Genomic DNA, 26,990 nt, shown 5'->3' with positions numbered 1-26,990 from the left:
TGTTTTCAGTGCAAGCTTCCTCAGGATATAGTCACTTAAGCAGCTTTAAAAAATACAAAATGTACATCAAGTGTCAGAGAAGATGTCAACACTGTTTTTAAGTGATGATTACAGTCACTTAGAGAGCACAGCTGTTGGGTTTGGGATTTTTTTTTTTTTTTTTTTTCCCTACAGCTAGATCTGGTCACTTGAACCCAACATGGCCTATCCTCTTACACCACCACATGTCACTCCTGCACACATGGTTCCCTTCACACATCAAGCATTCCTCGCTAATGACTCACTGGAGGTTCGCTGCAGTTAGCTAGGGAATGTGTTTTCCATTTGGTTCACTTAGAAACTGATCCTGGACATCAGGACTGGGTCAGAACCTGCTGATGCCATTTGGGATCTGAATAAACGGAAACAGGTCCAACTGGAGCCAGTAGGCAGGTTAAAGCTGTTGATGAATTAGATCAAGTTGAAATGGACTGTGACCAAAGTGAGTGGAAAGGTTTTAAATTACATACATATTGATAGTTTGGGTGATAGGTGGTAGACCGTAGTGGCACAATAGAGTAAACCCCATTAATATTTACTATTTGTGTTGAAATTAAGTCACTCGTTTGGCTTTTATGAAAGGAATTTATAGAGAGGTTACACTATAACTTCAACATGGTTGTGGACCTTGGTGTAAGTGTTAAATTCTACATGTCTATAATTTTTCTGTATTTCCTATCTTGTGTTAATCTGTGGACACTGGACAATTTCTACAGCACACATATCTACATGTATATTTTTGACTTCCCTTTCAGAAATAATATATCCCTTGCTAGTCTATCACAATATTTTCACACTTGTAACACAACCGCTGAGTCAAGCCCACAGTGAAAAAAAAAATATATATATGAAACCAGTGGGAATTTCACACATCATTACTTTCCCATATCGTTCACCATACTAAGTCTAATTGTGTTGACAGGTTATTGGTATCTGCAATGTTTTGATAGTATTGTGTTGCTATTGCTGCAATGACCACACACACTGCTATAATTCATGTAGTCAGTTTGATGAAACCAGTGATGTACTCGTTCCTTCCCCTTTCCTCTTCTATTAGTGCAACTGTTGGAGCTTCCAGCAATCAGTCTGTCTCCTTTGGCTCGTATTAAATGTCAGAAGGACTTTAAGATGACTTTTGAGGAAAATGCACAGGCCTTCTTTCCTGAGGGCAAATACAAAAGACACCTGGGGCAGAATTCAATTCCAAACCAGACTGCGATTGTGTTGGAGCATGCAGATATACAGATCCCAGAAGGAACACAATAAACTCCAACAAAAATAACTGTGATTAAATAACATTTCATATTAAATTATATTAGTAGTTGTTTATTTCACGATGTATCTATAGATTTCATTTCAATTTCTAAGCACAGTAATTGTTATTTCATCATGTTCCCCAAGCTAAATCTTTAAAAAAAAAATAATAATAATAATTTTTAAAACTATTTGGCTTCAATGTGTATGTATGTCTGTATGTATATGTTTGTGTGTATGTCTATGGGTTTGTTAAAATTATGGTTACTTAATGTTCCTGTGGATACAAGTGCATGGTCTCTTAGGTTTGTGTGTGCATTGCTGGATCAATACAGAGCATAAGTGCATTTAAGAGCTTTATTAGTAGTTTTACTGGTTGCCTGCTGTAGGAATTCTGTAAATTCACATTAAGTATAGTACAGTATATGTATTAGTATACAAGTGAACATTCAATTCTCACATCTCTACATTTCAGTCCCAGTGCACTGTCAGTCTTATTTTTTATAATAATTATTATTATAAGCCTTATCATTTAAAGCCCTCTCTACCCTCCAACCAGCATCTCCATTCTTACTTTGTTACTCTCAAGTGCAATATCATGACATGTTGACCTTCAGTTGGGTGTATGGTTCAAACAATTAAATTTCTGGTTGTTGTCTTTAAGTTAAATCTGAAACAATTATCAGACTCAAATACTGTCCAAGCCTCCATCTTCATTCCCAGTTTGTGATAACCTCTGAACACACATGTTGTTCACTAAGCTACAGTTCAATGGACTAAAGGTTGTCCAGGAAGGTTGCTCTTTGATGATCAACAATATTGGACATATAACCATAAATAAAAATAATTTTGTTAGGTGTCAAAGTTTTTTTTCCCCCTCATGCTTCACACAGAAACTCAGAATCAACACTTTAATAGAGCAAAGTCATACTAACACAGCTTTGTGCAACATTTTGATTGTTCATTATGTCACCATAGTTGATCAGGTCAAACTCCACAAGCAGTAACTCATATTTGCAACTTAAAACTTGCTGGTGCAAAGTTTTCTGACATTTAGGGCCATACTTTTGTGTTGCAAGACCTAAATTATCATTCATATGAGCAGCTTTTAATTTAAAAATATATTCGGAAAATATTGCTTTCTTGCTGAGACTGAGGTTGATATCACTCTTAATGTAATGTTTTTTTACTTTGTAGTTTTGTGTTTGTTTGTTTTTTTTTTTCAGATATAGCATGTTTAATGTTTGAGATTTAATAGTTTGTTACCTTTTGCACAGTACCATAGAAACCTATATTTATGGTAAGCTAAGCTGCTGCATGTAGCTTCATTCGTGATAAAAACATGTAAGAGTGACATCAATCTTCTCACATAGCATGAAATAAAAACAGGAAGTGAGCATATTTTCCTACTGAAATGATACTGTATTGAATGGGAGATTAGAATCTTTCCAGTACTGACTCGGTTTTTTAAATTTAAGATCCCTCCATAAGTCTATTCTAATTGAGACAATACCTAATTACAACGGATGGTAAATCATTTGTAATTGGAGCAAAAGTAGCTTCCTCCCCATTGACTCGTCTTTCAAACTAGGACAGCACTAACATTGTAACAAAGTCCCATTCACATATTGTACATTGGTGCCTTCCAGGCATTAACTAAGATAAAAACTGGAAAATTACAAATTATTTACAAGTTTTAAAAGAACACATTAAAAAGATATACTTGCAAAAACAAACAGAGAAATAAAACATCAGCAAAAACCTGAAATATTTACCAGGCACTTGTGATGCAAAATAGACAAACATAATTACACATTTAAGTGCTGCTATCTAGGACAATAAAGGAGACATAATACCATTTACAAGTGTTTTTGGTAACTAAAATACAACAACCCTCAGAGATTAACAATACCTTCATTTAAAGTAACATTACAGCATGAAGCTCAGTATGTTAATAGTTAGTAATAATGTACAATCTGCCCTAAGGGAACTGGTGGTTGGTGATATAGGTAAATTTAGCACAGTAAACTATTTGCTCCTTCACATTTTTCCCCAAAACACAGTAAACAAAAAGGGAAAAAATAGGTTGTATAGACCATCAGTTGGCAGCACAAAAATCATGCCATAAGTACATAATTGGAGAATGCTTTGACAAATTCAAACCAAACAGGTTCAACACAATACAAAGTAAAAAGCCTATAATGCCAGCCCATACAAAAAACAAGCTAATTAATGCTAAAGCAGTTTCACCTTTACATTTAAGTAATCTAAGACCTTTACGTTTTCCTCTGGCCTGGATTCATCCCACATCCTTTGACTTACGTCTCAACTCACTTGCCTTTCATCCCAAAGTCATTGTTGCGAACAATGAAGAAACAAGACACCCTTTTTCTCCTTTTTTTTTTTTTTTTTTTTCACTGTCTCCTTTCTCTCTTCACCTGTTTGAAGGATTGTCAGCCGCAAGAATCACTGCTTGGGATAAACATAAAGTCTCCTCTTGAACAATTAGAGATTGTTCAGTTAATTATAAAGGGTGATATATTAAGTGTACTACTGAAGAAACACAATCATTCAAGATACCCTGAGACATGAAGCATAACAGATAGAAAACCCTGGGTTTTTTGCTTCGCATCCTTGTTGTGTTGTACTTTAAGGTATGTTTGTTTCTACACTGGCTGGCAATGAGTTTCTACTTTCTGCATGCTGTTTAATGTTAACATAGCATTTCACCATCTATAGCGCACATAGCAAATGATACAATTTTTTGGCATATCTGAAAGACAGTGACTTTATCTTTTCTACTAACAGTAAAATAAACAGTACATCGTCCCCTCGTAAGAGTGCTGCATACAGTGTGTGCTCCAGGTTAAACAAGAATGTAGATGAGTACATGTTCTGTGCATGTGTTTGTATAGTACATGCATACATGGATACATACTGCAGGTCTATGTGTGCACTTTATGTGTCCACACTATGCGGAGACATACACATTGGTGTGTGCACGTGTCTTCTTATGTACATACATGGTTCGAACAGGGTGAGTGGAGCTTTGAGTCTTCCAGCCTTCCCTTTTCTGGGAAGTGTAGGAGCTCCTGTGTTACGCAGACAGGCAAGAGCACATGGACCGGGGTCTCATGTTGCCTAAGTCAATGATCTACCCCACAGACCACCTGGTTGGCAAAGCACAACCTCTCAGCTCATTTAGAACTTGTCTGAAGAAAAAGAAGAGTTTGCAGATATCACATTAGACAAAGCCAATGTTTAGATTGATTCCACATGTGCTGGAACTTCATGCCTTAAATCTTAAATGAATGTTTAAGTGAGTAGTAAATAGCAAGACTTCACTTTTACTTTTGCTGAAGTAGAAGAGATTCATTTGAATTGAGTCCAAGAATCTCTCCTCAGCTTGTTATAATTGCAAAGACCCAAACACTCTGTGGTATGCAGGCCTCTTTCAGTTGCAGTAACAGGCATAAGCCATTTGTCAACTTAAATTAAAAAAATCTAGCACGGCATGTAAATAATGTTGCTTGTCAGGTATGGTCTGGAGATGTTTAGTATTCTCTTTGATAGCATACATTTTGAAAAGTAAGAAGAAGAGGTACAACAGTGGCGTATGGATGTTATTAGTTAAAGCCACACAGAATATTCTTATTTAAGAATGAAGAATAAAGCTGCTGAGGGTCAAGAGCCAAGTTTCCACTTTATCTTCAGTTCAAAGTCAACCTGCTGCCGCAAGGTGAACAAAGTCACATGTAGCCATGAGCTGACAGTTTACTAACAAGCAATTCCTGATAATAACATCTTTCATTGGCTTGATATTCTGGCATCTTCAAATCCAAACGGTTGTTTAAACATAAGAATTGATGAGATACATGGCATTTGATCTTCACTGTGACTGCTGGCTTTGTGGGGGAGTAGCTAAAAGCAGTTACAGCATGAATTATGTGGACTGAGGGAGGCCATAGAAGAACTGTAAGGTTTGTGCATTTAAACTTGAATCACACTACAGAGGTGGCAGTGGGCTTTGCAGCAGTTGGGCTGAGCATGAGACTCTGAGCGATGTCATCCCGGTTGATCTTGCGTAGTGCGGTGCACAGCGCATCTATGCTGGCACAGTCCTTGCTGGCCCAGTCAGACAGGAGAGCGCGAACGGGATGCTCTTCCTGTCGGAAGGTTGCAATCCGCTCCTCCTCATATCCCAGAAGGCCTGCCAGGTTGCACCAATCGCTGTCATCCATGTGGTCACCATTGTCTCCTTCACTACCCCTGAACAGCAGCTTCTCTACTCTCTCTCTGATGTGAAGGGGAAGTAGTAAGCAGGGCTCTTCATCCATGGTGACAACTGTAGAAAGAACAAATTCATAATTTGAGTTGCATTTTTTTTTTTTTTTTATATATGATAAACATTGTTTAGCTGCAAAACATGTATGGCAATAACCTCTGATTATGTAGTTCCATTAAAATCTAATTCTAGAAAAGTAGAATTCATTTTAGCTATGGAGTACACTGAAACTATCGCACATCCCACAGATGACCCCTTAAAGTTGCTGTCCAAATATAGACAGAAAACTGCTGTTGTACTTTGTTATACTGCTTGCAGCATTTTAGTTCTATCATTTACCTTTTTGTGGACAGACATGTGGCTTTAAAAGTCCTAAAGTTTATTAAATAGTTTTCTTAATGCAGAAAAGGAAGTGCCAGCAGCATGCACTGCCAAAGCAACAACTCTGTAATTATGATGTAACTCTTGTAAATCACTTTGGTTCTTCTCTTTATTCTATTCTTCATTATAAATTCTTCTGGTGGGACAGTTTGCCCACACACGCTATAAATCAGACTCATTACCATTACGCTGTGCCACCCACTGATGTGCACTGACACACAATTCATGTACAATTGTCTGATAAATGAAGACTATTGTATTTCCTGGCTATAGTGTGTTACCTGTCTGTGACTGAGTCTGGCCCTGCTGCTCCTGCAGACTTTGGCTGTCCACAGAAATGCCACTATCGCTGTGCAGCTTCTCCCCCTCAGGTGATGGTGTCTGGTTCTGGTTAGCTGTACAGTTGTTAGCTCCTTGCTTGTTCTGCTTACAGCTATTCCATCTGATTAAAATATTTAGTTAGAAGGGAAAACCAATATATATATATATATAGGGATAACAGTTATAAACAAAACACCCACATATTTCAGACATAATGAAATTGTAAGCAAGCAATTGTCTGGACACTTACAGGGCATATGCAGTAGATGAGAAGAAACAGTAACATTTATTTTCCTTTGAACTCCAGTTTTGGTCTCTAACAACCCCTGAGGGGAATATGTGGCTCTTAAGCTGCTAAATGTTTCGCAATGTTCCCTTTGTTTTATTTGGCTATACATAGGTAACAGAAAGTGTATACTTTTTTTTTTTTTTTTTTTTTTTTTTTTTTAAGCTTACAAAAAACTCATGGCACAGAACACACCCTCATATTTAGTCTAAGATTTAGTCTAATTGGTTAAAATAACCTCCCCCCCAATAAAAAAAAGGTTAAAAATAAAATGAACTCAGCTGTAAACCATAAATTACACACAATGAGAAACCTTAAAAGCTTAAAAGACGAAACTTTTTGTGTCGTGAAGAAACATTTGATCTGATATCTTTATCATATACTTTACATGTGATCAACTAAAAAAAAAATGCTGATTTTGGAAAAAAAAAAAAAAAAACAAAAACGCCCCCAATTACCAAGCTTTGTTATCAATACTTTAAAGGGCCATTTCATGAGGCATTGTGGTTAAGTGCATGGTCAATAACTACCCTTGTTACCCACAATGTCCTGCTCTTAAGTCAGCCTATAAAAGGACACTATACTATCATTAAAAAATCATGATATTAAAAAGGATAACACATTGTAAGTGCCTCAGAACTTGATATGGATGTTAATAATCAAACAAGATTATTAATGGACGGTAAATCCTCCTCCTCACACCTATAAGTGGTTAACCTACTGCTTTCAGCTTCAGTGTTTGATGCCCATGTTCTGTTGTTCATCAAAGCTTCTATGTTGGAATCTATAGACTAACATTTGTCATGCCATATTGTGACCCAGAAGACAACAGTGTATTCTCACCCAGAAAAGCAGCAGATGATTTAGTTAAAAATTAAACAGTGGCAAATCTAAATCTGATTGGAGTTTGTGGTTCATATGCATTTGTAATGAGCATAAGACCCCCTTACACTTCCCTGAAGGACACTAACAATGAATTTTAGAATTGTAATTGTAGAATTGTTTAAATTTTAGAATTTAAACTGTAACAGATAGAATTGTAAAAAGCATCACATAGCTGGTTAAGGGGTCTCAGGCCAAAGTCATCCCTGTAGGCTATGCAGACATAACTAGTTGGACAATTTTTAGTTTGTTTCATTTTAAGTAGCAAACAAAAACATTGTTTTCATCTCCTTATACTAGAAATTGGTAAAAGAAACATTTGCATGGATGAGAAGAAACTACTTTCCAAACCTTTCCGCAACTACATCCCAAAGGATCCCTTTCAAATTCACTCTTATTTCTGTGCTTACTTTTTGAAGATGATAAACGCCACAAGGCCGACCACGACAGCTGCGAGGATGGAGCAGTAGATAGGAATGAGTTTGTCATTCAGACCCTGATAGAGCTGCTCATGGAAATCAGCATTGGTGGTGGTGGTGGTAGTGGTGGTGCTGTCTGTTGGACCCTCTAATGAAACATCTTCATAGGAGGGTGAGTATGAATCCATAAAAGGCGTGGAAACGTAGCGAACTGGGAAGAAGAAACATACACAGAGCGAAAATATGTATGAGCTCCTGAATACATGAAACAAAGCAACACATTTAATAATAAAATAGGTATTTAATAACTTTAGATATTAAGTTGACAAATTAAGATGTTTTTTGGCAACTCAGTAAAAATCAATAAAAACAAGCCATGGACACGCAAGTGATTTTACCAACCTTCTAGAAACATTCTACTCTAGCTTCTAAATGATTATGGCATTTTCTTCAACATCTTTGGTGCAGTTTAATGCTGTGAAAGTGTTTTTTATTTCTTTATCAGCGGTTGACCCTCCTGTAGATAGAAAGCCATGTTTAAAAAAAAACAACAGTTTTGATGCCTTGCAGATCAGGATGTTTTCAGCATGAAGATATGACTGGATAATGACTGGATTCCAGATATAGCTCCAAATATGACACTGTCATAAATAGATCATCTAGTGTACCAAAAAGCTCCTGTCACTGTTTTTCTTCCATCCATTATAGCCAGTGTAACCATAAATGTCTCTCACGCTGCACACACACACAAGTACAACCACAAGCACATCCCTTGGTCATTTCCTTTTCTCCCCAGGCAGCCATTAACAAGGGTAAAAGCAAGTTTGTCCATCCAATCCTGTCCACTTTCTTTCAACCATTAACTCCAAACAGACCTGTTCTCTCTTCACCGTGGATGTGGAAATCTATCCTTGCCTGTCATTTACTTAGAGTTACTTACATCAACAACAGGAAATTATCCTGCAGCCTCTAAATACCCCAGGAGAGTGGCTGAGTGCAAGGTGGCCATATTTCACTAATGACATGAAAACATTTTTAATGAATGCTTATTTAGATGGATGCACATTGCTACTTTGTCCCATTGAGCTAAGGGAGGATGTGAGGATGTAATAAGTACTTTAAGGCATCACTAACATACTGAACATCCTGTTAAATTACTGTGCTAGTTGTTCATCATTATTAGTCATTACTCTGTCAAGCCATTGATTGTTTTTCAGTGAAATACTTAAAATGACATTGGTGTTAGATTGCACTGACACCTGACAGGAAACTACCCAACAGGGTTATCTATTTCACTGCACCAATTTTATTTGACATTTGGCAAGGGATTTTGATATATGTAAATAATAGTATAATTTTTTAAAACTATAACAGCTACCTGTTTTCATTGCTGCCAGCAACAGTCCTACGTCTAGTCCTAAACACAGCTATTACAAGTGTCACACCATCCTCCTGCTATACATTTAACACTGAAGGCATATTCCTGTCACACTTTGTTTTTCACTATTTGATTTGACTGGTGCTCTTTTAATTAATCCTCTTCTTGACAAACAGTATTTGCATAATGGGGCATTTTAATTTTGGATTTTCTCAAGCACTAATAAAAATATGTACAGTATTATGATGGGCACTTACACTCATAAGTGTACAGTCGTGTGGAAGAAGGAGTTGTGTTAAATCTGATAAGATCCCTCAAGTGTTGTCAGTTGGCTCTGTATATAGTTGAGGTGATTTATTGCATTTCTCTTATAATTTTTTTCCTTTGACACATCACCTGGGGCAAAGAGTTGTGCGCTACAATGTCTTGACATGATAACTGATTGGTTAATACTGGTGAATGGTTAGTAAAATGAAGCAAATAAAAGAATTAACCAAGACACTCTGGCAAAATTTCAGTGTTTACTTTCAGTAAAAGCCCTTTCGACCTAGAGGCACTTGGCTGAGTGAGAGATGAGCAGTGCTGTCCACCTGACCGTAGGACTGATTGACAGAAAATGAAACGCCTGACAGAAGTGACTGAGCAAGAAAAGAGCTGGAGGCAAAGTGGATAGAGAGGACTGATAGATAAAAAGATGTGGAGGGGACGTTTTTATGGACAAAAGAGATCTCTGTCAATGAATGGTGTCTGATTTCAAGTGTGTTTGTGCTGATGGGGGCGGGGGGCTGTGCTAGGCAGGCAGGGAGAGACAGACAAGCCATGGTAGTGATGGTGGTGTGTGTGTGTGTGCTAATGTTTGTCTATTTGGGCGCAGGGAGGTGGGGTTCTGCTGTTATTAGACTTGAAATGACAAAATTAACATGCTAATATTTTATTGATCAATAAATATATACATATATTTTCATGCAAAATGGGTCATATCATAATTAACTGAATATATTTGGCTTTTGCTCAGACAAAACAAGACGTCAATTAATTGGAAAGAGTGTGACAGATTTCCTCTCATGAAAGTAAGATTCAGTTTATTTTTTCCGGTGACACATGTAAGGCCAATAAACTAAAAGTGTGCAAACTTGAAGTCATGCTGTTGTTCCCCTCGTTAAAATATCACAACGGCTTGTCATTAAGTTCATAACCACTTAAAGCCTAGGAGCCAAATTGCAGGTTCAGTCTGCTTTGAACAAGCTGTTTATTGGGCTTATTGCTCAGTATAATTGGGTTAACTACTGGAAGTTTCTTAACAGGTTTGTCTTTTAGTGATTGACTTGCTCCTGGAAATTTTGAAAGATCTGCATGGGCATTCTGTGCCATTATACTTGACTTAGACTTTTAGCCTCAATCGTCAACACTTTGTCAAAAGCATAAAAAGCACATTTTAATAATCAGTTTACAATCAAGATGGCCAATAATTCCCACCAACATGCATGCTAAATGAAAAGCTCAGACCTCAGTAGGATGGAGACAACTGTTGTTGCTGCATCTGCTAGTGCACTCACAAGCGTTTTTAAATATATACAGTGGGACTTTGTGCGTGATCTGTGTCTACAGTGTGTGTTTGTAGAGCTTTGCAGCAACTACACTTGAGTTAAACAGGTTATTCCGACCGCTTGCAAACAGGTGTTACTGCTGTATCAACACCATATACTTTGTAAGCTGAATTTGGATTCAAACCAGAAGGAAGGGAGGAATTTCCTAGACAAGTAACTTTTGTTTTTTATTGTACAAGACTGCTGCCAAGACCTGCCTGACAAAACCTGTAATGGCTTCACCAACATGGGACATTTCTATAGTGTTCATGTTGTTAAAACAGGAACAAGTAACTATTGAAGAATGCTGCTGCCCCTGCTTCGCTGATGTGTTGACATTTGCGATTTCTCTTTGTTTAACTGTTTCTTTTCTCCTTGAGGCTGCTGGCTCAGTTTCTACCTTAAGTGAACCATCTCATTTTTCTGTCCACATGCTCCTGACTGAACACGCCCCTGAATGTGCATGTATGTCGGTGAATTTGTGTATGTGTCTGTGCCTGGTCTGCGGCAGAATGTGATCAGCACTCGTAGAGGTCAACCAGAGAAACCAGAGTGCGCAGAGGAGTAACTCCATCGCTTTTATCGACCTGGACATGTTCTCAGCATCTGTTCTCCCTGCCTTTCTCTTGTGTTTTCTCAATCTCTTTCGTCTCTGCAGCTCTGTATTCCCCATCATGTGTACCACTCTCATTGTCATTTATTTACTGTTATACAATTTAGCTTTACACTTTCATTTCATCGTTGCTAATGTTTTGACCTACACTCTAAGACACCCCTCAGAGAAGAATTAAGGGCTTCATCAATCTTATTATAACAGTTATTGGCTTTACTTTTTAGGTAAAACTCTAATCCCAAATTTATGGAATTTTAGGATTGTTAAAAATGATGAAACTACAAAAGCAGCTTTCACTGTGATAGAAACAGCATAATGAATGAGCTAGCATGAAATTCCCTTTTTTATACAGTGTACTGATTCAGCTCAAGGCAGCTATGATGGATTAAAAGATAAATATCACTGAGAAAAAAATACATGCCTTGGCAGAGACACAGCTCCTCAACACATTCTCTAAATCCTCACAGGGACAAAACCTTGACTTCCTTGGCAGTATTCTTGGCAACGAATGAACGGCACGAGCAAGAGCACGAGTGTTGTGCTCACCCTTGGACCAGAATCGCTAATGCATGCCAAATCAGCTCAAAAATTCCCCCTGGCACCTCAAGGGACACATTTTTGAGGGATAGCTGGCAACTTCAGGAGAATGAGTGATGGCCACAAGAGGTCAGTTCTTGTTTTGCAGCAAAGAAAGCGACATAGTAGTCTTTAAAACTTCCTTCATTGTGACAATGCTCACTCTGTGTGGAGCAGGGAGCAAAAGGGTTAAAGTGAGAAGGTCAAATGTGACCCTACAGCCCAAGCAAGTGGCGCTATAAGTCAGTAGAATTGTGGAAACCAAGCTATAGCAACACAATGAGTGACTGTGCAATACAAAGATGGTGAATTGTTTAGTCAGTCTGAGGTTTGGGATTCTTCACTACTATTGATGTGGTAATGCTCTGGACGCAGGAAATCAGGAATGTCGATGGCATTTTGCCCTTTATCGTCTTTCCCATTTGTCTCCCACTCCTTATTTATCAGTCCGACGCTTGCTGGAACTTGTAAAGTCCCTCCCACTCATTGGGATTGCCCAACCAAAGCTGGGCAATTATAACTAGGACTTGGCAAGCTTGTCTGCTGTGGGAAAACCATATTCCGAGAGCTCTTAGAAAAGCTCTTATTTTTTGCCTCTCCCAAACCAAGAATTAAGAAAATTAGACTTTGTTTTTGTAAACTGAAATTTTTTTTTATGTTTAAAGTGAAACATTATAGTTTGTAAAGGTGAAAATATAATTATTCCCCATCCACTTGGCCAATATGTAATTGAAACTAAATGAAGCTAATATCAGTCTGAAACATGGAAAACATAGATTTTTGCTTCAGTCTTTCATTCTGATACACAAATTAGAGTTAGCCCACAAGAAGGCCCTCCCACGAAACACAAACCCAGAGGTTTAGTCTTCACATCAAACCTCTCGCTGTTTAAGTGAGCCCCCCCCAGGCCCCCGTGCTGAAATGTCCAGCAGTAAGAATTAACATTTTTACAAGTGTTTTAAAGAACGATGACTTTTCAATTTAACTCCACATCACACTTCACATCCATTTAAATTTCATCAAGGCTTGAATTTGCATATAATTGAGGTTGTATTGTTTTCAGTGATGCAATTTTAATCTTACCATAACTACAAATACTGTCAACCAAGTTATTTTCATGGCCAAAACAAATTTAAACCTTTTAATATAGTCACAATCAAGAAACAAAGAAAAGAAAGCGCTTCGCTTCTGTCATTCCCTTCTTTCCTTTCCCGGCCCCATTCATTGAACCCCCAACCCTCTCGGTTCTCCTTTCCTCTGCCCTTCAGTCTGGATTTACTTGAGGTGAGCAGGCCCCGAGTGCTGTGCATGGGACTAGTTAGCAGATTATGCTTTCCGATTTCTGGAGGGTGGCCTGTCAATTCTTAAGGTCAACCATACTCAGGAAGGAAACAGCTCCCTCCTCCTACTCACCTATCAATTCAATAACCAAATGCACTTGGCCCAATCACCCTGCCCTCTTTTCTTGTTTCCTCCTCACCCCTCCCTTTCAACATTACTCCTTCCATGTGCTGTGTCCTTAATGTTCAATGAGTAATCTTGGTGATTTCAATTTGTGAGTTGTGCCCATGTGTGCTCAGAGATTTGTGTACATGCTTTTTGATCTTTTTTTAGTGAATATATGCATGAATAATATAACTGCATGTCTCCTGCAAACCACGGCATGTTGGCCTTGCTGCCACAAGCTGAGGCTTTGGGATGTTAGGTCAGCACACGTATATGGAATCGATCCTGGGTACAATTTTATGGAGAATCAGGGTCACAGAGTGAAAGTCACGTATTCCTACGAGCCTGGAGGGCTCATTGTCAACAGACGGCAGTAATTAAGGCAACCTTATGTGTTGTTCATTCAACTCTAACCACTGTATGACTGATCTCACTGTGTGCTGAACACTTTGAACACAAAGGAAATCCCGAAATCTTCTTGATAGGGAGTAAATATAGCTGCCACTACAATATCATTGATTTAGTTTAGATGACACATAATAACACAGTAGGTACCACTCTGAGGGGCAGTTAAGTAGACCTACTTCACTTCACTTGCCCCTCTGTTGTTGTGACCCTTGAAAGGATTGTAGGGATTGTCATGTTGGTAAATACATCTCCCAAGGGGAAAGGCATTCTGCCTGAATTTTCAACAAAGACCATTTCTACATATGAGCCTCCCATGACCTTTAATCTCTGACCTTATTTGGCTCCCTACAGAAGAGTGGAAGTCATATCACACTTCTTAAGATAAGGATCTTGCCTTCAGAGCCTCGACTCGGAGGGTCTCATCTGACAAAGTCTGGTCAGTATTACACTATCAGTCAAAGGTTTGGACGCACTTTGTCCTTCAAATGAAAAAAGTGTGTACAGACTTTTCACTGGTAGTGTGTATTTTTTCAAATTAAGAGGAAAAAAAACTCTCCATCTTTCTCTGTAAGAACCAAAGACGACCACAGATCCTTTTGCAAATGTGGGAAGAAATATAATTTTCTTCTCACAAATTAGCTGAGCTTGCATAAAGGGAAGGAGTAAATAGATACAAAAGACAATTCAACAGGAGCCTGAACTCAAATATAATCCAAACAATAACAACAGAAATAAGAAATATATAAATAAGAATAGAAATAACCGGAAGTGCAATCATCAAGACATCAGTGATATTCTGGTCCTTCTCTAATGTCTCAAGTTACAACTTGTCTCTTTGCAATCTGTGGCCTTCTGTGTGTTCTTCTCGCTCCCTCCACCTTCTTGCCTATGTTTATCCTTCAGGCCTGTGTCGTCTGACTCCACCATACTAATGGATATGGACGTCTGGCAGCACTACAGATTAGTGAGTGCTGATAACGCTTGTGCTTTGTTAAAAAGATTACATTAGAAATAAAGAGCACATGATTGGGTTAGTGTGAGGAACAACATATGATGATGAAGCCCATACACAATGGACTGTGAGCCATCATGCCTGGAAATATAGCAAATTCACATTAATCATAAAATATACCGTGCGAGTTATCTAAATGATGTTTTCGGATTGGATTTCTGGTTCCTTCTATCTTGATATAACTCTTCTCTCTTAGACCACAAGTTGAATCAAGCTGCATTAAGACATCATCCTCAATGGAATTTTTTTCTTTTTTTTTTTTTTTTTTCGTTTGTTTGTTTCAGTAAAGGGGCGCTGTCTGCAACATCAATATGTGGTGTCCACTTCTTATTATCGAATAACATTTTTGCTCTGTGCTGTTTTCCCTGGTTCGTTCAAAATAGACAGAGATGGAGTGATTTATTAATATAGTGTGCTGCATTAGCTTGTTTTAATCACTTGGCAACGCCAAAATACGGGTCATAAATTTCCAAATGAAAAATAATTGACTTTTTATTTTACTCATTACTCAGCAGCAAAGGTTAGTTATTGTAAGTTAGCTGCTCTTGAACCCATATTCACACTGATTCTTAGGAAAATGCAGGCAATAAGGCCTGTCTGTCATAGTAATCTCATTAAAGCCTATATATAAAATGTTACTCCAGAAATATTAGAATAAGTCACTATGATTTATAACAGATCCCTTCATGGCAGTTAAAATTATACATCACTGATTAATTGGGAATTTGGCATGGCTCCAAAATCTGTTGGGATTTTAAAATCAATATAAGCAGTCACTGATCTGTCTATATTAAAGGCCTTAAACAGCTCAATCACAACTCGCAGAGAATTCGCAAAACACACAAAATATGTGAAGGAAAAATTTATACCAGTTTCACTCTGTTTTACTCATTACTATCTCCTTCAAGTAGCCCCATGGGCTAAACTGAAATCCCTCACAGGCCAAACAGGATCGTGGGAGAGGCACAAAAGACTCCCTTTAGCCGGAGACTTGCTCTGTCTTCATCACTGTGATAACAACATCCTTCAAACCGCTGCTCCGACAGACTGCATGGCTGATCAACAGACTTCTTTCATTGTCATTTCACAAAAGCGTTGATTTAATCTGCGAGGCATCAGGTCTTTGGAATGAGCAGTGACTGCAGTCATATGGAATTTGTGATTTGAAGTGTGATACCCACAGGGTGCAATGATATAAAAGAAATTCAGATTCTCGTTCAGAGATATGACCTCTTTGTAAACCCTCAACATGGAATGAGTGTGGTCTTTGTATTTTTGGATGGGATGAGTCGGTGAAGACAATGAGACAACCTTTAGCATGGCATTTAAGTCAGTGAGTTAACAACGTCTATAGTGTCACACTGAGATGATCAATTATGTTCCTAACAATGTGGACGTCCAGTGTGTTGGGCTGTCCGTCCAGTGAACATGTGCTAATAACATCGACTCTATTCAGTCCTCAGTGGCCCTGGGCAAAGCCCCCCATCACTCAACTTTATTGGCTCTGCACGGAAGTTCATAAAAAACTTGCCAAGTGTTTACATAGAGCAATCCCACAGCCATTTGCTAAATATCTGAAATGGAAATCTCTGAACAGGTAGATTAAGAATTTGTGAATGCTTCACTTATTTCTCCTTCTCAGGTATGACGTGTTCAAATTGTTAAAAGATTGGCTGACAGTTTGAGAACGATATTTATTTGCTTTCTTGAAGAAAAAAAAAATCAATAAATAAATAATTGAAAAAAATCTGTCCTACTACTAGGAGAAATCTGTCCAAAGGTAGCACATCCATGGACATGATCCGCATCATCTGGCTGTGTCCATGCAGAGGTTTGCATATGACCCCAATCTGTACTGGTTCACCAACAGACTACTTGTTTGTGTATACGTGCACAGAGCAGACATCTAATGACATATTAACACAACCACACAGAGATATGATTTCCAGTGTACGAGGCCCTTATTTTGGCTGCTACAAACAACAATCCTCTGTGATGTAATCTTAGTCTTACCTTTACAAACCGTGTCGCTGGAGGAACTGCAGGGCACTAACTCATCCCCTTCATCACAAATGGTGCATGGGATGCAGGGCTCTCTAGAACTTTCCTGGTCCGAGTACGTGTCCCCGTTGCAGACCTCACAGACAGTGTCGTGGTCAAGCTCACAGCTGAGCAGCATCCCGTGGCCCTCAAGACATTTGGTGCAGGGTTGACACTGCTGAGTGATGGTGTTCAGGTAGTAGCCGTAGTTACACACGCAGGTGGCATCATTGGAGTCCGTGCACGGTGTCTCCATGCGGAGAAGACCATTGCATTGTGTGCAGGGCTGACATTTCTCTGTGTGACTATGATTTTCTGAGAAAGTTTCACCTGAAACAAGAAGGATGACAGTGGTTATGAATAGATGGATTCAGCTGTGAATTTCTTATGTCCTGTCCTGTCCTATTTTCATTTTAGGGCAAAAAAAAGGGCTTTAAAAAACTGGTAAACTGGTAAATTGTGTTGTAGATATTTTAGACTAGCGGTTTAGTCAAGTATTTGTGTTCGTGGCTCAGATTCACTTGAATGTACCCGGGCCACCAAGTTTTCAAGTTTTCCAAAACATGATAAATCTAAGTTTTCTTTCCTTCTATTGACAGTTCATCTGATAAAGCTTCTCTAATCCAGTGGCTCTATCAGTTCAGTCTCAGCTGCCGTTCAGGAAAGGGAATATGGAAGAAAAGCTTAATTGTGCCTCTGTCAAAGACAGAATTCATTCCAAAGCTTTGATTTATTTCTTTCTAAAGCTGACCACACTTTGATATCATCATATTTCTGACCTTGACTGCTCGAATTCCTCCTCTCCTGCCTCAATCCTCTGCCAGAATTTTTTCTTGAATGATATTGGAATATTTAAAAATCTCTCATTACATTGATTCTGTATACAAATCTGGATATTTTCTAGCAAAACTGTCTGTTTTAAATGTGCAAAATGTCTTTTTGCTCAAGATTATTTTTTATTATTATTTTATTTATGAATGAATTCCACTGATTGGAGCATTGAGCATTACAGGTCAGAGGAATTAAATAATAAGAATGGTGACTCTAACTGCATGAACTGCAATGCAACAATCTCTTTTAAACATTTGGAAACAGTTGTCACTTTTCAGGCTGCTTCTAAAGGGTTTTTAAATATACATATAACTATACCTCACACATGTTTCATAAATCGTTTTTATACCTGCAAGATTTCCTAAGACAGATATATCAGCAGAAGACCCAATCAATATTGCATGTTTTATGGAATTGTATTTCAGCTGGATAGAGAACTTGGAAACACACTAAATTATGCAACAGACCCATTTGTATGAGCTCTGTGTGTGTGTGTGTTTATATCAGGGAGAGTGAGAGAGAGACAAAGATGGAGAAGTAGGGAAAGACTGAATGTCCAACCCCCACATCTGCATCATGTCCAAATTTCAGCAAATTTCAAGTTGAGTTGAAACTTTTCATCTGTTAATCAATCAGATAACTGACAGAAAAACAATCAGTTTAACTATTTTTGATTGTGACTGAAAGTGTCCAGTCATGTTTTTATGACAAAAATGCAAAATCTCTTCTTCCAGCTTTGCTACAGACCTAATAGAAGCATGCAAGATTAGTTACAACTTCTATAGCCCATGACTTCAAATGTGTTCACAGAAATCTTGCTAACAAATAGTTCCTGTTTTTGTGACAAATAAAATCACTAAATGCATCACATTTAATGACACATCTGGAACAAGAGAATCATTTTAAATCAACTGTGAAAGTTATTTTAAATTACTCTCTTTAAGTACTACATCTAATAAGGCTGAACTAAACTGTGTGTGGTAGAAAATGGAGGCTTTCGGTGTGCACTCTCCATGGAGACCTCAGGGTCTCATGGCATATCAAGTTTTCTGTCTGCATCACTAGCCCACCAACCACGGTGAATGCACAGATGATTCAGAGATTAGGAGAAAATGATGCTGATGGATAGATAAAAAAAAAAAAAAACAAAACAAAACTGGGTGGCTGTGGGTGTCAAATGTGGGAACTTCACATTTTTGTTTAATTATGTCCTCAAATGTGAACGATTTCATCCCTCACTGGTACCTGAGCCTGTCAGTGTGTCCCCCCCACCCCTCACCCCATTATATCCTTGCTCCCTGTGTGCACGGCCACACACACTCCAGCTGACCCAAACCCCCTCCCTCACCATGAGGGCTCTCAGAGCCATTATCATAATGCCATGCATCAATAATGCAAGTCAATACATTAATAACGCTGGCATGGAGAAGGACGGGGGGTGTTACAGAAGGGGGAGGTGTTGGAGGCATTGAGAGGAGGTGGGGGTGCAGACGGTCTTTTCCTCACTCAGTATATCATATTATAACAGAATTTTCGCCTCTGGTCTAACATTCAATCCTTCGCTTTGTTTTCAACACCCATAAAAGGACTCCTGAGTGTACCCGCTCTGGCTACTCTGCACAGAGGGCTGTGTGGGTGTGTGTTCAAGGTCTGACTCGTCTCCATTCCAGCTGTGCAGCAGCACTTGCTCTGGTTCATCTCCACTCATTTGTTCATTCATCCAAACTCCTCCTTCGACTTCAGCTGGCCGTTCTTTTTAGCACGTCAGTCAGGTCCCTGTTAACTGTCTGTGTAAAGTCTGTTTCTTCTAAATGGTTAATCGTACTCATTAGATTAAGGCTAGGGTTATTATAATACGTTTGAAACAATATGTTCAAAGAAAAATGATAAAGGCCAAAGATGTGATACCTGCACAATTTCTCAATGCGGAAATACTTCTAATCTATTGAATCTATTGTTAAAACCTAACTCCTAACTAACTAATAGCTGTTATCGACCATGCCCCAAACTTCCAACTAAATTTCCAAAGTTTCACATACTTCTCATTCAAAGACGTTCTTGCTCAGCCAAGAACGGACCATCAGGGTTTTGCGGATGCTAACTCACGGGTGGAAAGCTAAAAACACAACACAACAATAGCCAATCCTCAAAATACATAGTTGTTAAAACATTTCAGTTCAGCTCCATCAGTCTACATCAGAGATCTAATCAATATTTGGTATGTTGTTAAAATATCATTATCTGATGAACAGCTATCTGGTTTGCATGACTCTTTTTTCCATGAGTCACTGCAGAGCCAACCTCACTTCTTGACATTTTGAAGCGCCCGTCACTGTCTGTTTGTTGATGTCTGAGTGAATAAGCACTGCGAGTGTGAAAACCTACACCCTTAAAGCACATACACAATGGAAAGTAGTAAACACAATCATTTTCAGCCAGAAATATTATGTTTTTATAGAATTTATGATGAGAGTCTTGATCTGGGACATATTTTAATAGACTATACTGTTCCAAAGAACACCCACAGAAATATCAATAAACAATTTTCTCCATTTCCACACACTCTGTGACTTCTCTCAAGACCTGTGAAGTGTGAATCTTGTGGTGAGTGTGGGCCTCCTTGGCTCATGGCTTGCCCCCCTTCACTGACCCAGGGAGGTTTACAACTACTTCCTGGCCCAGAAGCAAGATAGTCAGCATGAAAAACTCTGGGAACAGCAAAGAAACTGGCTCAGGACCAACCCGGGCCTCTGCAAGCTCAAGCCGACCTTTGAATTCACATGATCCAGCTATAACAGACCTTGAATGTTAATTCGGCAGAGGACCTTAAATATCCTTTTGAGCTCTCCAAACACCAGTCTGGTTGACCAAATCTAAATCTACAATACTTACCAATGTAATCACTGTGACGTAACAACTTGTCTGATGCTCTAAATACCTTCAAACATCATTTTCAGGGTAAAAATATTTGGAGCTGGTCCAACTCTTGTATCTTCTCAACATCCCTGTCCTCATAAAGTTAAAAACTGCTTCTTTCCCTACATGGTAAGGGCCATGACAAGGGCAGGAATGCTGCAGCACAGTCAAGTCTGATATTTATTTTCCTTGTTAACATGCAGTTGAATTGGCCATAGGTGTTCCATTTATACTGCATTTATTGTGTGTATTTATCAGGATTTATCATCTTGGACACAATGTTGGATTTCTCTGATGAAAATGATAATGAAAGGGCAAATTACTTGCACGCCATAGTTACTCTTCAAAAGTAACTGTTTCTCTCATCTACACTGATGATGAGGGCTATTATGTTTGGGATTCTAACACACTGTGCTATGGCTCATGGTGGTGATGTCAGTTTGCTACTTCAACAGGGAACAGAAAGTACCAATATCCCAGGCCCTCAGAGGATATGTCCTCATGACTCCTCAGCAAGTTAGACTTTTCACTTAGCTGTTATTTTGAATTTGGATAGTCCACCAATAGAGTTTATACAATATTTGTGGTATTTCGCTTTGTTGAAATGCCAATAAATAATAAACTGATTCATTGTGATTCATGCCTGTTAGGATTTTGAGCCATATAAATAAAAGTAAATTACATTGCAGGATGTCAGTCCTGCCAAGTGAAGGCAGTGATGCACAAAAGCATCGCACTAGCATATTTAGTGATCCAGTTTTAGACTACCTATTTAATTTACACACTAACACAAAAATGTATAAAAAAATGTATAAATTCAGAATGAGTAATTACATTACATTTGTACCACTGTAGAAATGCAGCTTTATCTCAAATTATGCAAAAATAATAATTCAAATCCTGCTATAATTTACACCCCTGCAGACTTACTGTGTCTAAAAACATCCTGGTTGAACCACGTGTCTTACCCAGGGACATGAAGAACAGTAGAGGACTTTTATGCAGAGGTCATAATTTAGAGGGTCAACGTCACTGTGCTAGTAATGAAACATTTGGGTCAGATAAAACACTGAATAATGATCACAGGGCCATGCTACAGGACATTGGGTGTGTGCGTCTTTGCATCAGTGCATGTGACCAACACAGTTCTTTGATTTACGTCTGCAAACAGACTTTTGTGTGTTTCTATGTGGTTGAATGTACATAACAAATGCAAATTGTATAGATGGCATTCATACAGCAATTTCCTTCGTTACTCACTGTCAAGGCAAGGGGAGCAGACAGTCTGTGTGGCTCCACATGGTTTGATGACACCCTCTCCAGGCGGACATTGCTTGCAGCATTCCCCACCAGCTGTATACTGGCCTGATGAGCAGTTCTCTTTATTGGCCAGAGCCCCAACCTGCCAATCACCAGAGAGACCAAAGTAGGATGTTCACATTCAGCACAATCCAAAAGTCTTAGTGCATTATTCATTCATTATTTCATTCATTCAAATGCTTATCCGTTTCAGGTCGCGGGATGCTGGAGCCAATCCCAGCTCACTGGGTGAGGGTGGGGTACACCATGGACAGGTCACCACAGGGCCAACACACTCACACTCAGATCTACAGGTAATTTAGAGTCACCAATTAACCCAAAAATGCGTGCATCTTTGGACGGTGGGAGACCCCAGGCCCAGGAAACAAACCCACAACCTTCTTGTTGCGGGGCATCGGTGCTAACCATGCCACCACAAAATTTATTGTCTACAAAGAACTGGACCTTATTTATTGTCTAGATCAAAGCAATATTTAGGAGTTTGTGTCGCGTTTTTTGGGTATTTTTTCTCCTTTCAGATTTTTTTTCTCGAGGCCTCAAGAGGTAAAAACATCCAGGAATTCACAAAACAAAGCATTTGTAAGTCAGGAAGACAAAATATACGAAACAAAGTGAAGCTGCTTCTTCTTTTGTTCCTTTTAATTATCTTGCCCCCACTGACATTTATTTTAGAACCACTAAACTAGTGGTTGTCAGCCTCAGGCAAAGATCTACAAGATAATCTGAATGTCTATGATATGATTAATGGGATTTGAGATTTCAGAAAGACATATTTGTTCATTTATCCCTCTTCTTTTTTTTTCTCTCTATGTTTGAGTAAATTGCCAAAAAACAATTCCTTATTGGGCTTTAAATCAAACAATCTGGGAGGTGAAAATCACCCTCTGGCTGACTGTTCACAACTCACAGACACGAGACCTATCATGGAAACTCTCAATGAAACATTGCTTGTTTTTTAAGGATGATGGGAAAAAAAATAATAAATGTACAACTTTAGTCTGACCCCTGATTTAGTTTAGGGTTAATTGAACTGTAGCTTTAAAAGTGCATCAAATATTTGCATGTTTCAAAATAAAAACCACATAAGTCACAGATTATTAAAAGTACACAAAACCACACACCCAGACCAGCCATAGCTAGATTACGTGGCCTCTGCATTTTTTAAACAGTAACCTGCTGAGTACTTTATCTTATCTGATGACAGGCGAAGATGTTTGTGCGTGCCTTCACATACCCAAGCTTAAATGTGTGACAGTTCATATATATTTCCACATTTAACCTCTAAGTGTTGTCGTATCATTATAACATCAATCTTTCTTGCATCTTTCTTCAGGTCTCTTTATCTTGCACATCACTCAATCTCCAAAGCAAACCTTGATAAAAGCGGCATTGGCCAGAGAGCTGGCTTTTGTTCCCTCCAGATACACGAGAAGTGATTGTTTGATGGCCATGGTGTTGAGGTTTGGATGATCTTCTATAGATGTACAGTATTACATACTGGCTGACAGACAGGCTCCAGAACAGAATAAAAAAAAACTGAACTATTCCATGGACTTTTTTTGATCTTCATTAAAACTGTAAAGTTCAGTATCTTTTCTCAAACACACTCATAAGCAACATCTGAGACAATTTGCCCTTTATTAAACTAAATATTGCTTTGGGCACATTTTTGGTTATTCAGTGTTGTGTAAGAACAAGCAATACTTCTTCACTCAATTCAAGGTTGTGTGTGTGTGTTTGTATGTTGCGTGTGGTGTATATTTCGGGGTAGACTCTACGTAAATCGTCAAGGTTCAGGTGTGTGAAGAATGCTGCTGACAGGACAGAGGAGGTCTTCAAAACATCAAGTGTCCCCTCCGGCACCTCTGAGTCAGCTGGGAGATAATTAGTGTGTGCGCATAGTTGCACTTGTAAGTTCATACACACACACACTCATTTCTCTTTTGTACTTGATGGTGTTATGGCTCATTCATCTTCAAGTTTCTATTATTCATTATCTCTGCTGTCTACGCTCAGAATTTTTGTATTTTGCAGAAATCAGGAAGATTTTTGGCAAACAAAACAATCAATTCAGACAACTGACGGAAATTCTTGTGATTTTTATTTGAATGAGTTGATCCTATACAAAACCTCTGGCCATAAGTTGCTATGAGATCCCCCCTCTGAATATGCAAACAATCTGTTTCGGCATTAAGTTGTTCTGTGCCTGCATGTGAAACATTTTCAAAGCGTTTCATGTCCTGTCCTCCCCAGGAGACAGGTCATTGACCTTTGCCTTCTTCGTCACCTCAAACATTCGGTGTCTCGCACACACATTTGGTGATAAATTAAGTCTGTCAACAGACACACTTATCACTCTCATACTTCCACTGAAGTGTATCTTATACACTGTACACACCCATCAGCACACATGCATTTGCACCCTCACATGAACAACCTCACATGTGAACAAACCTGTTCCAAAATGTTTTTGAAATGACTCCAGCTTTCAGCACGGCTGCTTGTTTTTCCTTTGACCCTACTCTCGCTCCAGGTGTGGGTGCAACAGCAAAAATCTCTTAAAGTCTGAAAACTGAGATTAAAAAGCATCACTTATGCCTGCTAGGATGTGTATACAAATGAATTAGAGGGTGATGTGATTTGAGCAAATGGTTTGCGGAATGAATGCAAAGGATGTTCAGCACTCGGCAAGTTGTAGCTTGACTCAAACGTTTCCTGTAGGAGGCTTGCACTCTTTAACTTTTGTCAGCTGATCTTCCTAAAGCTAAAGCAAGAAGCGAATTGATCACGAATTCACAACATCAAGGACACACTAACACGTGTGCAAAACCATCTGGACACGTAACTGGACCAATCTTACTAATGCTTCAGTCAATTCTCAGTTTGAGGCACTTAACCTCTGGACCTCAGCTGTCAGCGCTTGTTAAACCATTAGCGTGCCTCCAGTACCAGCCTCACTATGAGCTGGACCTAATTTAAAACTGGCCATGGATCTGCAGCTGCTGTGGTAACACTGGTTGCAATGACACCCCCTCCAAATTTCACTTCATCATTGTCTCCCATGAAGTGAGAGGAAGAGACATGCAGACACAGATGAAAAAGAGTGATGTGAGGCTGAGCTGAAGGGGTGGGGTGGGGGCGCTGGTTCAGGCTGTATCAATATTACATGCGCTTAGCCAGCAGAGGATGCATAGCCATCAGTGGGAGCAGCTGTCATGTATCAGTGATGCAGCCTGTTCCGAGGACAAGCCTGCAGCTCAGCCTGACCGTGTCCTGTCAGATAGACAGAAAGACATTGGCAAAAATCTATTTCCTTCCTGGGCCTGGATGGTCTTAAGGGAATTACAGATATATCAGAAAGATTGGGAGCTGTCACTCCCTCAAGATTTATACCATTGATTTCTGTTCCCAGAGGTTTCTTGGCCAGATCTCGGTGGTCTAAAGTCTCACTAAGCTTAAAATAAACATTAACACTTTGTTTATTGGTGAGCTCTTCCACGGAGACCACTGTGAGGTTGTTTTTGTCCCGCTGCCTGTAGAGCCACATGTAAGTGAGAAGGGTGGAACAACACATCCAGCAACCAGAGTGATAGAGTAACAACCTGAAAGGCTGCTGCATGTATCCACTCAGGACAAGGACATAGTCTTACCTCTGAGACCTGCTCAGAGATTCGGCCTAGGTAACTGAGAAAAGAAATGAACTGCCATAAAGTAAGGTAAGGTAAATAAAAAAATAGCACCTAGAGGTCAATAAGTTCATAAATATTTTTTCTGCAAGTTTCATATTAAGAGGTGAGTGTTGAAGAGGATAAGCTTTGCTGGCTGTCTGGATGCGTAATTGCGCAGGTGCCCGACCCCCTCTGAGTAAAGTAACAGTTACCAGTCTGATCCAAGAGGCTACTCACCACTCCAAGTAACACTGCCAGGAAAGCGGAATTCATCCTGGAACTGCTTTGCATCTTTCCCGGGGTTGACCGACTGGATGTAGCGCAGCAGGAGGCGGCTCTCAGAGATTTCGAGGTGAAGTAAACCCGACAGTCATCGCTGCCTCCTCTGTCCTCTGCGCTTTTTTATTTTATTTTTTTTTATTTTTAGGTTTGTTTGTGTTAATAGGATCGCTCCAAGTGACCCGTCGCTCAGCAAGCGGGAAACCTCTCAGTCCAGAAGCCAGCCTGTGACTCTTCTGGATTGGCGGATCGGAGGTTCGAGCTCTGTGCGCTTTTTTTCTCCGACTGGGCTCATCTGACAGAAGCGCTCAGCTCAGCGGCTCTAGGGAAGGAGGCATCTCCCTCTCCACGCCCACTACACACACACACACACACACACACACACACAGACGGACCTGCTCTCTCTCTCTCCCTCCCTCTCTCGCTAACAGCTTAAATCATGTTCTGGGATGTTCTTGCTGAGTCGGACAAACCGACCTTCTTAAATTTTAATAGTCAGACAAATTAAGTCATCTGGATTCCGTCCATTTGACACGTGGTTTCCTGTCTGGGCCGTCTTAAAAGTCTCACTGCTCTTAAGACAGTGAGTAAAACCATGACTGCTTTACCTTTGTCTCGTTGTGCATTGTCGTTGAACTGAGGACAAAGTGTGTGACTCCTACAGGTTAGAGGTTCAGTTAGGCCTATGCACCCAAAGATATCTCCAGCAACTCAAATGTGCTGCTGCTCTTATAACAAACACTGCTGCTTTTATGCATGAAAGAGGAACTCTTTCTGACAGCTGAGGTGAATTGTTGGCCTGATGTTCAGCATGAATCTAACTTTATGTCTTGTAGCTTTGTGAGTAATGACAACAGTTTCATTTATTCAATTTATACTAAGTTAGTGAGGTTTGCATGTGGATGTGTAACCTTATGTTATGTTTATGCTTCATTTCCATTAACTTCTTCTCCCTGCAATTCCAGGAGTTATTCTGATTCTTGCTGTTAGTTTTGATGGACATCACTGCAGCTGTCAGTGCAACACTTGCAATGCTAAAAGACACTGAAC

General features: G+C 39.3%; 1 protein-coding gene across 1 annotated transcript; it reads right to left on the bottom strand.

The window, feature by feature from the left end:
• Window positions 1-3,651: 3,651 nt before the first annotated feature.
• On the bottom strand, window positions 3,652-26,222 carry ngfrb (nerve growth factor receptor b). Its single transcript, XM_029528278.1, has 6 exons — window positions 25,899-26,222; window positions 21,934-22,075; window positions 16,900-17,256; window positions 7,859-8,078; window positions 6,241-6,401; window positions 3,652-5,638 (listed from the first exon to the last, which is right to left on the bottom strand). The coding sequence occupies exons 1-6, from the start codon at window positions 25,950-25,952 to the stop codon at window positions 5,295-5,297; spliced, it is 1,278 nt and encodes a 425-aa protein (XP_029384138.1). The 5' UTR covers window positions 25,953-26,222; the 3' UTR covers window positions 3,652-5,294.
• Window positions 26,223-26,990: the final 768 nt, after the last annotated feature.

The sequence above is a fragment of the Echeneis naucrates genome, chromosome 19, assembly GCF_900963305.1.
Source record: "Echeneis naucrates chromosome 19, fEcheNa1.1, whole genome shotgun sequence".
Lineage (NCBI taxonomy): Eukaryota > Metazoa > Chordata > Actinopteri > Carangiformes > Echeneidae > Echeneis > Echeneis naucrates.
The sequence above is the reverse complement of the archived record's forward strand: the minus strand, read 5'-3'. Positions and strand labels throughout refer to the sequence as shown.

What these genes read in the sequence shown, in the direction of transcription:
- ngfrb (XM_029528278.1), bottom strand. Translation starts at nt 25,952, where the DNA reads ATGCAAAGCAGTTCCAGGATGAATTCCGCTTTCCTGGCAGTGTTACTT. An exon ending in TGGCAGTGTTACTTGGAGTG is followed by an intron (nt 22,076 to 25,898) that starts GTGAGTAGCCTC and finishes GGTGATTGGCAG; the next exon opens with GTTGGGGCTCTGGCCAATAA. An exon ending in CTGCTCCCCTTGCCTTGACA is followed by an intron (nt 17,257 to 21,933) that starts GTGAGTAACGAA and finishes TTCTTGTTTCAG; the next exon opens with GTGAAACTTTCTCAGAAAAT.